Raw genomic sequence first — 14,770 nt, forward strand, 5'->3', positions numbered from 1 at the left:
AATGTATTCCCTAAGGTTCAAAGACCCATGAAAGTAAAGATCTGTAACTCTATATCCCTGAGACTGATAAAGCTGTTTAACATTGAAAGAACAAGAAAAAATTCTATTTAGGTAATGGTGGCACTAACTGGATTAATGCTGGGAAAATGTTTTGGCTGCTTCTTTCTAAAATACTGTACTCTGTGTGAAGATCCAAAGTCTCTCATTCAAGCATAACCTGTGGAAGTGTGATTAGTGCATGAGGTTCTCCCAGCTAGGGAGCTTCCTGGGCAGGTCTGCCAGCAGGGAAAGCAGATTCAAATACCACTCCTAATTCAGCCAGAAAAGAGCTATTAAAGTCATACAGAGATTCTAAAATCCTGTCCCTGACTTCCATGACTATAACAAATAGGTGAAAGGCATAAACATCTAGGTTGTTGTAGGGATGCATCAAGGTGCCTACTTTTAGGTGGTAAGATCTGACAAGGCAGAGCAGCAAATTAGGGTGAGCAACAAGTTCCACAATACTTTGAAGATGCCTGAATGCACTGACCATTCTGAAGAGAAAACCTGGCCCATTCTGTCCAGACTGCCTAGGACCATGTACTTTCCTAGCACAAATCTTGGCACAATTTCCAGCTCATGTGAAATCTCTATTGCCAGATGACACAAGCTTTCTGATCTTGTTCCTCCCTGACATTTCAGATATACAGTGTCACCAAACATACGGGACAGATTGGGGGTCAGCCCCTTCTGCTAAGTAACAAAATCCACCAATAACAAAGACCTACACAACAGGGTACCCCCGGGTTAATGCTAATAGCCTACCTTCAGTCAAGCACAACTGCATATAAATTAACTAACAGCCTATCGTATTTTGTAATCATCATTCAGTTTACAGTACTGAATCACTTATCATTTGAATTTTGAGATATAATGTTAGAATTCCTTCTAACAACATGTGTACATACATACCTGTATCTCCTTATGCTTACAAGTACTGTATACAAATCCATACAATATAAATCAAACAAAACTTGTTTCATTAAAACATAATTAAGCCAAATTCTTTATAACAAAAAACTGAGAGAGAGAGAGAGAGAGAGAGAGAGAGAGAGAGAGAGAGAGAGAGAGAGAGAGAGAGAGAGAGAGAGAGAGAGAGAGAGAGAGAGAGTGTGTATTTTATCCTAACAAGATGCATTTGAGTGCATATACCCTGTACACATGCACACATACTGAAAAATGTCTAACACTACAGTAATGTACAGTATTTAGTACAATACAGTATACTGCTGCATTCAGTGAGAGAGAGAGAGAGAGAGAGAGAGAGAGAGAGAGAGAGAGAGAGAGGAGAGAGAGAGAGAGAGAGAGAGAGAGAGAGAGAGGTTAGGCCCACAGTAAGTGCATATTTTTTCCTTACATGATGCACAAACTGGAAAGTATTGGTTGTTTATGTGCCAGGAAAGCCTCAGTCAACATGAGTGTGTTTGCTCATTCAATCACACTCCATACTCATAGGCACACCCAAGAAAGCCTCAGTATAATGTCCAATAACCCTATCACTCTTACCATATTTCTCCAGTAAGTAACAATTATTTCAATCACTTTTATCAGACTCTGGTGAGTCTGTTAAACAATGGAATCCGCTGAGGTGCCACTACAAGGCTGTTGTGCTGTCAGATATGAGTCTGATGCTGATGCCCTTTACATACTGACTGGAAGCTTTCAGAGCTAGAATCCTTTCCAGAATTTATAGCAAATGGAAGGAAGGAATATAGAATTTGGTCAAAAGCCAAGTGCTGGGACCTGTGAGGCCATTCAGAGGAATAAACATCCGGACTGTTCTATGGATGCATGAAGGCATCTACTTTTCAGGCTGTCAAACCTGTCAAGGCTGAGAAGCAAACTTGCACCTTGTTGCCAAGACCTGTTACAAACAGGTCTATTACTGGGGTGATCAACATGTTCCACAAGGCTTTGAAGATCTCTGAATGTACCAACCATTCTGAAGGGAAAACCTGATCCTTTCTGTATAGACTGTCCAAGAACATGTACTTTCCTGGCGCAAATCTTGGCACAATATCCACCCCACATCCTTCAACATGTGTGAAAATCTCTACTGGCAGGTGACAGAGCCAATGATTTGGTAGCCTCCTGTTATTTCAGATACAGTATACAATGGTTGTTTCACTGTACAACATGAGTGACACTTATGCCTGGCACACACTGACTGGAAGCTTTCAAGGTTAGAAAAACTACCAACAACTCCAAGAGGTCCATGTAGCAATTCTCTCCAACAATGATATCTGTAAGTTCAGGAGGAGAGTTCCTCAGTTTCCTGCAGACATGTCAGTACACAGAACCACACAAAGGACTAAGGCTACTCCCATCCTCAGGTTCATCGAATTCTGTCATCAAAGATCACCTTACATTGTCTATGATGGAAACTGGCCACCTGTCTTCTCATTGAGCTTCAGCTGACCCATGTAACTGTAAATGTAAGGGATCAATCCTAAACCAGCAACACTGTGGCCTATCAAGGCTTCCCAAAACTTGTCATGGGTATTCAAACTTTAAAGACACTATATCGAGGATAAAAATCTTCAAACCCTGCCCTCCATTGGACTGACTTGAGGATCTGCTGTTTCCCAGTCGACCTGCAGCCCCGTTCCTGATGTAGCTGGTAAAGTTGTTGCAGGTGACAGTGAAGTTCGTCTAATGTCAAATTCATCATTCTGTTCCTGTGCCCAGATCATTATTGGAGCCAAATTTTATAACTGAAAAACCTTCCCTGCCTAGAGAGTGAAGGTGCTTGCTAAACCCATTAAACAGGAACATAGAAATATTGTACCCATCCTCAAAAGGTCTGCCTTACATATTGCTTTAGAAACTGCTTCAGCAAGCTGACCAAGAACAGGCAGCTATAAAACCTTTGAGATCCATTCTTCAACTCCCCTATTGCATCTTACTTTAATAATGATCTCATCTCCTGTCCAATGCCAGACACCTCTCTAAGTCTGTCCCATAAAGCTAAAAGTCAGCTGCTCATGAAACCATTAAGGAACTCGTCTCCAGACAGTGCAGAGCACAGAGGTTGGGGGGGTTACAATCATCTTCTCTTTCTTTTAAAGGGAACATACTGCCTGGTTTACCAGTCCTACCACCTAAAAAAGGAGACTACTGTCCCCTGGGAGGAGTTTTAGAAGTACAGGTTTCTTTCAGGCTGGTGTACTGGAAGCTCTTTGTTGCCTTTCTTGAGGTATGGTGATTGAGACTGGTGTTGCAACTCACCTTTGCCTTGACATTTGATAGTGGTTCATTATCTCCCACTACTGAAACAATCTTGTTCATTAAGACTTCTGATATTGGACTAAAAATATAACTTTACATTCGTAAAGTTGGTAAATTTTTATTTCTCCTACCAGAAGGAGAAACAAGATCAGGGAATTACAGTGAAGCTGCATCCCTCCTACAATACTAAAGATGATGCTAACCACATGTTAACACTCATCTATATTATGAATACTGAAGACCCAGCCTGGGAAGAATCAATTCTCTTGGCTCTGGAGACATACTATGACTTAGCTTAACTGTAGCAAAAATCTACAAGATTGTCCTTTGATAAAAAAAAAGAATATGATAAACCTGTTTCCCTCTGTACTGTATCATAACCACTCATTTGACAATCACCATTTACTAGATGTCTTACAGTGAAATTGGTAAAAAAAAATGTATAACAATTACAATCTTCATTGGCCCAATTTACTAGAATGAGGTAACATAAATTTTCTAAATATTATCAATGCAATTATCTCATATTTTAAATATCATTACCAAACTCATCATTTTCATTTAAAACGTGTATAAAATACATTCCATAAAAATAAAATATAACAAGTAAAAATATATATGAAACTCTCAGCCATGACCCATGAAGCTCAGCCACGGCCCATGAAACTTTCAACCATGGCCCGGTAGTGGCCTGTGTTGTTGCCACCTATAGCGGTGCCAGATACACAATCATGGCTAACTTTAACCTTAAATAAAACAAACACTACTGAGGTTAGAGGGCTGCAATTTGGTATGTTTGACGATTGGAGGGTGGATGATAAACATATCAATTTGCAGCTCTCTAGCTTCAGTAGTTTTTAAGATCAGAGGGCGGACAGAAAGTGCGGATGGACAGACATATAGCCATCTCGATAGTTTTCTTTTACAGAAAACTAAAAATGCACTTACTTGAATTTCTTTTGAAGGTCTTCCTTTTCAGCCGAAACTTTCAAGAGCTGTTCCTTGGTACTATGAACCTGGTCGCTTAAGTTTCTAGATACACCCATTACTTCTTCAAGCCTTGCTGCGAGGCAGTCATTTTCATTTACTAGTGTTGATATTCGTTCTCGTAAAACTTGCTTTTCTGCCTCTGCGCAAAGTAAAAATAAAATAGCTTCTTACAGTTAACAGGAAATGACCTCTGTAGACTGAACAGATTACCATTCCTATTTATTTCATCAAAATCTTTAAAGACAAAATGTCTCTGTTGGCCATTTACAATATAAAAAAAACTCCCCAGTAAATTAAAAAGCTGTTTTTAAATTTCAAAATAAAAAAGCTAAACCAAATATTCCCCAAACATTCATCCAGTGAATAGCTAGTTTGTACTCATTCCCAAAGTACTTTAAAGTCTGTTTAGACACTATATTTAGGGGACTGATTTGAGAATGCAATGGTATGGATGAATGACAAAGTCCCTTTAACTTGTCTACTAGTACATATATAATACATGATGGAATTCCTTTCCCCTTTTCCACACAAACAAGAACAGATGGGTAAAAAATAGATTTGTCATGAAGGGTCATAATATAGATCCATCACAGATGCAAAAATAAAGAAATGTGAATAGCTTTTAATATTTATGCACTTTTTTATCAAGCATGTTTATACTGCATAAATCATAGAAATACAATGAATCATATTAATATATAAAATTACCTGACTGTTCAAGAAGTCTGGCCCAGTTTTGTTTTTCCTTTTTATAAAGTAACAAGTCCTGTCTCCTGGGGGTACTTCCACCATTCCCACTTGAATCACCACCTTTACTGGAACAAATATCATGACCTGAAGAATGTCTTCTTAAGTTCACCTCTTCAGATGACTGAGCACCATCAATGGAGTGGGAACCATTTCCTGATGAAAAGTCTGTTGCTTGTCTGTTACCATTAGCTTTAGAAGACTGCTGAAAATCTTTGACTTTTGTAGATTCATTATCTTCGTCCTCACCAGTTAAAGATAAATCACTTGTTTTTTCATCTGCCTCAACCTTAGTCCCTGTACTTTTTCTAGTAAAATGAAGTTTCTTTTCAAGTGAGCTATTTTGATTGATTAGAGATTCAATTTGATTTTGTTTCTTTTCTAAATCCGTCACCAGCTCTTGTTTCTCCTTTGATAATTTACCTATTTCCTCTTCAAACTCTTTTTTATCTGAGGATTTTGCATTCTCCAATTTTTGTTTGATGTCTTCTATAATCTGTCTGTGTTCTGAAAACATGTGAGTCAAAGTTGTTTCAAAAGACATTTCAGATATTTTTGTTGAATTTCTTATTTCATTCAAACCTTCCATTAGTCTCCCACTCTGCTGCATCAGTAAAGACAGCTGCTCAGTTAGTTTACTATCTTCATTCCTAATACCAATGCCACTCCCTAATGCATTCATATTAACATCATTCACTGACCCTTCTAATGACTTTGGGTGATCATTTGATGCAATGCTCTGGTGAGAACTGTATGTAACATATCTCCCTTCTGTACCAAGAACAGCAGTGTTTTTGCTAAATTCAAACTCTGGCATTATACTTTTCCCAAGGTCTGCAATATCCAGGGTTCGGACATTCTCGCTACTTGCTTCAGTCTTGTTAGGATGCAACATAACACCCTTTGTTTCTTCTAAAGGACTATGGTCATGGGTACCACCACCAAGGTTATCAATGGCAGTGCCAAGAGTATCATTTCTATCTGCAAATTTATTAGCAAAGGTCTCAGTTCCATGAGGTGGTAAAAGATCAAATTCTGCTTTACTCTTAACCTTCTCTACATGAGCAATTATTTGGGTCAGCTCCTCACTTTTGATTTCATTTAGCATTCTGGTATCCTCCATTTCACCTTCTACCACTGCCACTTTTGGTTTATCCTGAACACGAGTTGGCTTGATAAGGATACTCTCAGTATAATCGGGTGCAATAACCACTTCACCAATGGCAGAATCATTGTCGATGTCTCTCTCTACTGGAACATTTTCAACAAAACTACCAGAATTCAATGAAAACTTTTCCTTTGCCTTAAACAATTGAAGATCTGTTTCATTTTTCAGGAATTTACTTGTCAGTGACTGATTTTGTCCAGAAAGAATGCGGATTCGAGCTTCAAGTCTTGAACACTCCATGTCCCTTGAGGTGATTTCATCATTAAGCTTAAACTCCAGTCTATTTTTCTCCTCTATTAATTTTTTCACTTTCCCTTTTAGAATTTCTACTTCCTTATTAGACTTTTCAGAACTCGAGACGTCTGACATATCATCTATTCTTAACTCACTTTGAAGTTTGTACATTTGTTCCTCTTTATCTAAATTGTCTTTTTTCACATCTATCTTTGGATGACTCTTCATTAAAAGATCATTATTCTGTTTTGTTAAAAGATCAACTTTATCCTCAAGGGTTTTAATCTTATCCGACAATTCTTGCTGCTCTGCCATTTCAATAAATAGTGCATTTTTAGTACTAGTACCAGGCTGTGCAGAGATAGAATCACTTTCCTGCAACAAAGACTCAATTTCATCAAAATTTCCGTGACTGTGCTTATCAAAAGAATTCTGTTTATCTTCTAATTCATTAGCCTTCTTACCCTTATCTTCTAAAAGAAATGTTACTGACTTATTTTCTTGTTTGGAGGTCAGAGCTTCTTCATTTTCTGCTGCTTTTGATTCTTCTTTATCAATACTTCCACCACTCATTGCCATCTTTAGGGAATGATTCTCTTCATTCAGAGACTGAATCTGAGCTTCTAGTTCTAATTTTTGTTGGTCCACTTTTGCAATGGACTCACATGTTATTCCCTGGAGAAAGGTATGCAAACGTTGATTTTCCCGTATGAGTTCTTGAATGGTGGCATTAATGGAATTAATCTCACTACTCAACCCACTATCACCAAGTCCTGGTAAGTCTGCCTCATCTTTGCGTAGCTCTGTAATTTTCTCCTCATTTTCGAAACTACCCATGACAAGGCTTGGAAATTCATCTTTGTCTTCACTTATCATGCTCAAGTATGTATCACGGATGGATGTTCCTGCACCGCTTGACTGGAGAGATGGGTCATCCTGACTCTTGCTACGACCTTTGTATTTTTTCATGTGATATTTTTTCCTCTTCTCACTAACCTCATCTATACTCTGGCTCTTTGATACATGGTTAGATTTTATGCTCTTGGCTGCTGACTGCTCACACTCTGCTTCCTTCTGTGATGCTCGGTGAGCTATAAGTGACTGTAACCTAGAATCTAAGGCTTGTTTCCTAATAACAATATCATCAATATCTTTCCTTAATGACCGAGTTTCTTTTGTCAAGGGATGAGTAAAGGGCTCCTGATGATGCTGAGGTGGTCGTTCTGATGATGCAGAACACTGTGGCATAGCATGGAAAAATATATTTCTTGTTCCTTCTTCTGCTCTAAGAGTATTCAGATTGGATTTCAAAGAATCTTGACTCATCCGAGGACTTAGCAAAGTGTCTGACACTACGTTATTCACTTCAAAGTACCTGAGACCTCTTTCGGTTGGCAAAATTTCTGGACGGCTAGAAAATCTATCAAGTGAAAGATGCTCAGAAACAGGGAGAGGAGATTCAATAGGCTGGCAAAAACTCTGCTGTGACCTAGTAAGAGAGGACAAGCTGTGCTGAGAAAGCTGCTGCTGGCTGTCTGACAACTGAGGGTTGTATTTCTCGTGGGAAGACTGTTGCTGGGGAGATTGCTTTTGCCCTGTGGGGTCATTATTTGATGGAACAGATAAGAATTGGTGAAACTGTTGTGAAGCTGGAGCATATGACGTTGCTACTTCAGAAGCTTGTGTGGCTGAAGCCTGTTGAATAGAAAATAAAAGTGTCATGTGTAATCAATATTACAAATGTCAGTCTCAACTTTTACAGCTTGTAAGTTGCCAGTATGCAGTACAGTATTCTTCAATGAGAATCTAATGTATTACCTTTACACCTTGTGAATAAGTTGCCTTCATGCAGTATTCTTCAATGTGAATTTAATATTACTTTTACACTTTGTGAATAAGTTGCCTTTATGCAGTATTCTTCAATGAGAATTTAATGTATTATTTTTACAGTTTGTGAACAAATTGCCTTTTTGATAGCATAGTCGATTGTTTCGTCCTCAAGGAGTTACCTTCCATGGGTCTGTAAGAGCTCCATGGTGACTAAACTAATATCAAAGAATTCTCTGTTAGTCGGTCTCTGGCCAGGCACTCATAATGATAGACACTATAACAGGTGACGAAGTATGTAATGGACTTAAAGCTGTACCCAGGTTATTTCCTTCGTCAAACCTGCTAGATAGAAGAGGAAGTGATTATTGCACATGCGTTGTCTGCCCTACTGTCGACAAACAGACTGGCAAGAGACCAGGAAGCCATTACCTTTCGTTGGTCCATTTGGAACAGATTCATTTATCGTCAGTGCTCCAAAATTCAGTAATTATCTAAACACCAAAAGAAGCAAGTTAAGTGCTTAGTTTTAAGTTCTAGTTAAAGTTTTAAACTTTTGTAACTCATAGTTAATTTGTGTATGAAAGCCGAAAACCCGGCTTTTCTTGCTTAAGTAAGAATCCTTTAAGAAATATCCTATCATTGGCCTAAGTAGTACCTTTGACCAGGTAGCCTGGGATTAGATAAAACAATAATCTGGGCTAGACAAATTGGTAGCCTAGCTGTAAGGTTACATACCAGGGTGCTTCTGTTTGATATAGCCTATACATTTAAGAGTGGTCTAAATAATCTGAATTAGGCAATACCCTATACTAGGTTAAGTGAGAAAATTTTAAGAAATTTCCTATTGCTGGCCTTGTGAAGACAAAAAGGTCGAACTGGGTATTAACTGATTTATTCACCTGGGCTCAGGTATACACGACAGAGTGTGGATGGAAACGTAGTGCCCAACCTCCGACTGCCATGACCCGCACTCTTGAGCAATTTGTGATTGTTGACAGTCAAACAAATGGCAATTTTAAGAGACATAACATACATACAATGATAAAATATGTATCGGCGGAAAGGCCAGGAAATTCTACATATGAATATTTACACGAGATTCTTGACACGTTAATAAGTGTGATGCATGAACGTGATTGATGCGAAATGAAGAGACGTCTGATGTCTTTACAGCCTAAGTAGTATCTTAGAGAAGGTAGACTGGGATTAAAGTAGATAAAACAGTAACCTGGGCTAGACAAAATAGTAGTCTAGCTATAAGGCTACATGTTAGTGAGTTTCTGTTTTATATAGCCTATGCAATTAAGGATGGTCTAAATATTCTGGATTAGGCAATACCCTATACAGTACAAGGTTAAGTGAGAACATTTTAAGAAATATCCTATTATTGGCCTAAGCGTTAGTTTAGACCAAATAGCCTAGGATTAGATATAAACAGTAACTCAGGCTAGATTAAATGCAACCTAATTTTACGGCTTGATAGCCTATTTGTAAGGCTACATATTAGTGGGGTTCTTATGTAACCTGTATCCTTAAAGGTGATAGAAACCTAGACCAGGCAGTAGCCTAACTAGATTAAGTACGAACCCCTTCAGTTTAGATTAAATAAAGCAGTGGCCAAATATCACATAAAAGAGTAAACTCAGTCAGATAAAACAGTAAACTACAGTAGATTAAAAGAGGGTTTTTTCCTGTATAGTTTATATCCTTAAGTATGATTCAAATAAGCCAAGACTAGGCAGTGGCCCAGAATAGGTTAAGTGAGAAGCCTTTAAATAATGATCTATTCTAAGTCTAAAGGTAAATTATGCTAGAAGCAGTAACTTAAGCCATATAAAACAGAAGACTGGGTTAAATAAAATTCATAGTAGTTAGCCTGAATGGCATGACATTCAAAAGTTAAATTTCACATAGCCCTTGCAAAAGGACTAACAGTGTATAGTAATACAGCTATATACAGTACTGGTGTCAATACTAACCTAAATCTTAATAAAATAAAATATATTACAGCTACACACCTGTAATCAAGTTAGCCTGTGATATCGAGTATACTGTACTACTATCTACATAAGGATTACAGACAATTAGTACTAACTAGTTTCTAATAAAAACTTGTTTTATATCACTACAGGGCCACCATTATGCAGGACCCTCAGGTTAAGTGTTCCGCAGTAGATTGCTCGGTTCGCTTTTTACCAGTGGGTATGGCCCATACCACCTGCCATGAGCACAGTCCTTGCAAAACGCAAGGAAAATTTGCTTGGTCACCAGATATGTGCAAAATTTGTAGTATGTTCCTGGCAGCAAGTTTTAAGGCCGAAACAGCTCATTTTAAACTGTTTCGATGGGTCCTAGGATTCAGTAAGGGTGAGGAAGGGGGAGATTGTCTCTCTGGTAGAACTCCGGCAGCAGATATTTAAACCTTTTTCAGAACAAGATCTGTTTGGGCCAAAACCCAGAAACATCAGTCCCCAAAACCTCCCAGGTTAACCCCCCTGAGGAAGTGGGGGAATCTTTATGTGAGGGTGACATCCCTATTAATGGACATGAAGTGGATATTGCCACCGAAACGGCCCTGCTAAACCCAGAAAGATCAGGGGCACAAATTTCAGCTAATCATGTGAGAAACTTTCCAGAAGGAAATCTATCCCCCATGCAGCTATCAGATGCTGAAGAGGATCTTTCCCCCATAAGGGATACAGAGTTTGTGACATTTGATCAATTCCATAAGGAAATTATGATTAACATCAAAGATGTCCTTGCCACAGAACAGCAATATATAAGGGACATGATACACGATTCCAAAAAGGAAATTAGGACAGTCCTGTACACCCCAAGGTGTAAAAATACTTCATCCTGTAACCAAAAAGAACTGCCCAAACAGGGTTTGATGTTAAAATTCCGACTGGAAACAACAAAATGGCCAGCTTGGGACAAAACTTCAAATCAAAATATAATATGGGCTCCAATATTCACCCTTATGATACTGATAACCCTCGGCAAGATGCCTCAATGTGCATTTTCTCTCCCGATGGTGTCTATATAATGAGAGAAAAACCATGATCGAAGTTGTATATGTGAAATTTAGAGAAAGGGGAGCCTTCCCTAATACAGAATGGCACCTGGTACCACCTTCAGCAGACACTGAGAGACCACTGAAAGAAATGGTTCTCCTACCTGTGTCTATGGCATTAAAAGTTATAGAAGACACCCTTTACCAAGTCAATGGAAAATGGATCTCTACTGCTATTTTGGATACGACCAAAATTGCTCGTCAAGTAACCCCAGCCTTCTGTCCCTTCACTTTTAAAATAATTAACCATGTGAAGGCAGATTTTCAGAATTTTGTAGTGACTAGAAAATGAGAGACAATGGCAGAATTGAAGCCATTTGCCATGGTTATCCCATTCTCGAATAATTCCATCAAGGAATGGGCAATGCTTCAACTCCCTTTTGAAAGGAAAGGGCTCCCTCTAGATATAGCTACACAACAGTTTGGGACCCCTATGAGAAGAATCTGAGGGGACAGCCTTGGCAGACTTTCATGCTAGGATCCACCTCCTTAGTGTTATAACCTCTACCACCGTGCTGGAAGTTACCACCAAAAGTCTTCCAGAAGATACCAGAATAATTTTTGCTGTTGTGGCTATAAGTCTTATGAGAACCCTATGGGAAGAACTCTATGACTTTCTAGAATGGCACATAAAAGCGTGAATGGAAACACTGGAGGGCTCCAACAAGTCACTTCCCAATGTGACTTCATTATTACACTCTAACCCCTTTAGTAAGGACCCGTTTGAGGAGTCTGTTGTGGCTCAACTTGATGAGCAAGCCTGCCAACAGAATTGTACAGTGTATGCTCTCCTTGGAAAAGGGGAATTCAGGAAACAAAAAACCCAAAAGTTTCCTTTACCCAACCCAAAAAAGGCTCGCTATGAACAAAAATCATACAAGCATTCAGTCACCCCTAAAAGTTTCCCTCACAAACAGCTGGGTGGTCAGAAGGGACAACTCCCTACAAAAGGACAAGAACAACAGCAAGGATGTCTTTTTCACAGGGTCCAGAGACACTCCTACAGGGGAAAAAGAAAATCAACACCTGGATTGCCTATCAAGAGCAAAGGCAGAGGAAGAGGTGGATCCCAATAGGAATTGTACGGTCGGGGGTCGGCTTCAATGACACCACAGGCAATGGAAGTCTTCCCCTTAGGGACACAGCATTATTTTCAACGAGCTAGAGTGGAAATGGTCTCATCCTCCCCTTCCTTTAAAGGGGTTCCTCCAACAAACCAGACCCCTCTCTGGAAGATTACGTGCAGAAGGCCCTGTTAAAGGGAGTCATAGAGAAACGTGTATATTCTCCACTAAGCATGTCTCTTCAGTCTCCCGAAAAAGGATTCCTCCGAACAAAGAGTGGTCCTCAACCTATCAACACTGAACAAGCACATTGTCTGCCAAAAGTTTTGGACGACTACTGTTGCCCAAGTATGTTCAATCATTCCACTAGGGACCTGGACAGCTTCTATAGATCTGAAAAATGCATACTAGCACGTCCGTATCATCGTTCCCTCCCGCCCCTTCCTAGGGTTCCGGATAGGGAAAGATACATACAGGTTCAAAGTCATGCCCTTTGGGCTAAGCATTGTCCCAAGAATTGTACAAAATTAGCAATGGTAGTTGTTCGAGAACTCAGACAAGAAGGAATATAACCCATAGCCTACCTAGACAATTGGTTAATCTGGGACCCACAAGAAAAGAGTGTTTAAGAAACCTAAGAGCAGTGGTCGACAGACTCCAGTCAAAAGGTTTTCTAATAAATTGCAAAAAATCCCGCCTCATGCCCCAGCAGACGTTTTCAGTGGCTGGGACTGTGTTGGGATACTCTTCACGGCCAGTTGTCTCTCCCCATCAATACTCGTAACAGAATAAGGAAAGACCTCAAAAAGTTCCTTGCACAGCCCAGAGTTTCCAGACAACAATTAAAATTTATGATGGGCCTGCTGCAGTTCACATCAGTAATAGATCTAATTCAGGCAGTCCCGGGTTATTGGCAGGCTCGGTCATTGGCGATCCGGTTTTATGGTGCTTGTTTAACGAAGAAAATCAGCTATTTTTTATACCAATATAGATAATTTCCACTTAAGAAGCCCGATAATTGGGTATTGGCACTGATTCATACCTAACAGAGGCCCCGATCTCTGGTTATCGGTGCTGATAATTGCCAGTTTTCAGTTACAGAAGAACCCCGTATTGCGGGGATTTCGCAACCCCGCAAATAGCTTAAAATCCGAATTGTAAAAATCCTCTAAAAACAGTCTGAACTGCCATTTCGATAGTTTAAACACAGAGAAAAACCCTATAAATGCTTATACCTGAGTATTTTAATAGTTTTATGACAAAAAGTGCATTTATTCATGAAAATTATATGAAAATACAGTAATTAGTGAATATTTCTCAGTGAAAAATACCGCGAATGGGCAAATTTTCGGCGAATAATGGGTAGATATGTTCCACAGAAACCCACGAATGCGTGAGTCCGCGAATCGTGAGAACGCAAATATGGGGGGTTTACTGTATCAGCGATTTTTGCTTATCATCATGCCGTCGGAATGGGACCCCCACTGATACCTGGGGACTGCCTGTACTCAGATTGCACCTAAAAAATTTGAACAAATTCTGGCTATTGCACGCAAAAAAAAAAAAATGCGAGACTGACCCCATCAAAAGAATCGAAAAGTTGGGGAGATACTTCATCCTTGGACCCGGAAGAAGTCTCTGGAGAAACAGTTCCCCTTGACTCCTCCATCTGTACAAGTGACAATACATACAGATGCCTAGTTGACAGGTTAGGGAAGACATTGAGAGGATCGTCAGGTGGCAGAGAGGTGGCAGCTACTCTGAGGAACTGTCATATCAATTTCCTGGAGCTGATGGCTGTCTTTTTGTCTCTCAAAAAACTCGAAACCTCCAAAAGAGACAGTTTTTTGGTTTTAAACAACATGGCTGCAATGTCCTGCATCAAGAGGTTGGGATCATGTTCACCTCCTCTCAATATGTTAATGCTAGCCATCATTCAGATGGCACAAGCAAGGCAGTGGCACTTGTCTGCAATTCACCTCACAGGGTCTCTCATATAATAGCAGACACTCTATCAAAGAAAACGACAGCCTCAACAGAGCAGATGTTGGACAACCACTCTTCAAACAATAGCCAACATGCTTCCACAACTGGAAGTGGACCTGTTTGCCACATACAGGAATCACTAACTTCCAGTGTATGTGTCTCTGAACTTGGACAATCAAGCAACACCAGGAGATGCCTTCCTACAAGACTGGAACAAATGAGAGACAATATACCTTTTTCCTCCATTGTCCCAGATTTTGGAGGTTTTGAGCAGTCTTCTAACCTTCAAAGGAACCACTTACTTAACAGCCCTAAATTGGCCAAACAGACATTGGTTCCTATCACTTCAACAACGGGCAAAGAGAACAATTCCATTATCGTCCTCTGTTCTATCCCTGACAGTAGGAG

General features: G+C 39.6%; 1 protein-coding gene across 5 annotated transcripts in view; it reads right to left on the reverse strand.

The window, feature by feature from the left end:
- LOC136843657 (putative leucine-rich repeat-containing protein DDB_G0290503) overlaps positions 1 to 14,770 on the reverse strand; it is a 281,229-nt gene that overhangs the window by 166,553 nt on the left and 99,906 nt on the right. For all 5 annotated transcript variants that reach the window (XM_067112208.1, XM_067112210.1, XM_067112212.1 and 2 more), the window contains 2 exons: positions 4,969 to 8,104; positions 4,219 to 4,399 (listed from right to left, as the gene is read on the reverse strand). In XM_067112208.1, the coding sequence (XP_066968309.1) occupies positions 4,219 to 4,399; positions 4,969 to 8,104 (3,317 nt within the window). The remainder of the gene's footprint in view (positions 1 to 4,218; positions 4,400 to 4,968; positions 8,105 to 14,770) is intronic.

Source organism: Macrobrachium rosenbergii, chromosome 12, assembly GCF_040412425.1.
Source record: "Macrobrachium rosenbergii isolate ZJJX-2024 chromosome 12, ASM4041242v1, whole genome shotgun sequence".
Classification (NCBI taxonomy): Eukaryota; Metazoa; Arthropoda; class Malacostraca; order Decapoda; family Palaemonidae; genus Macrobrachium; species Macrobrachium rosenbergii.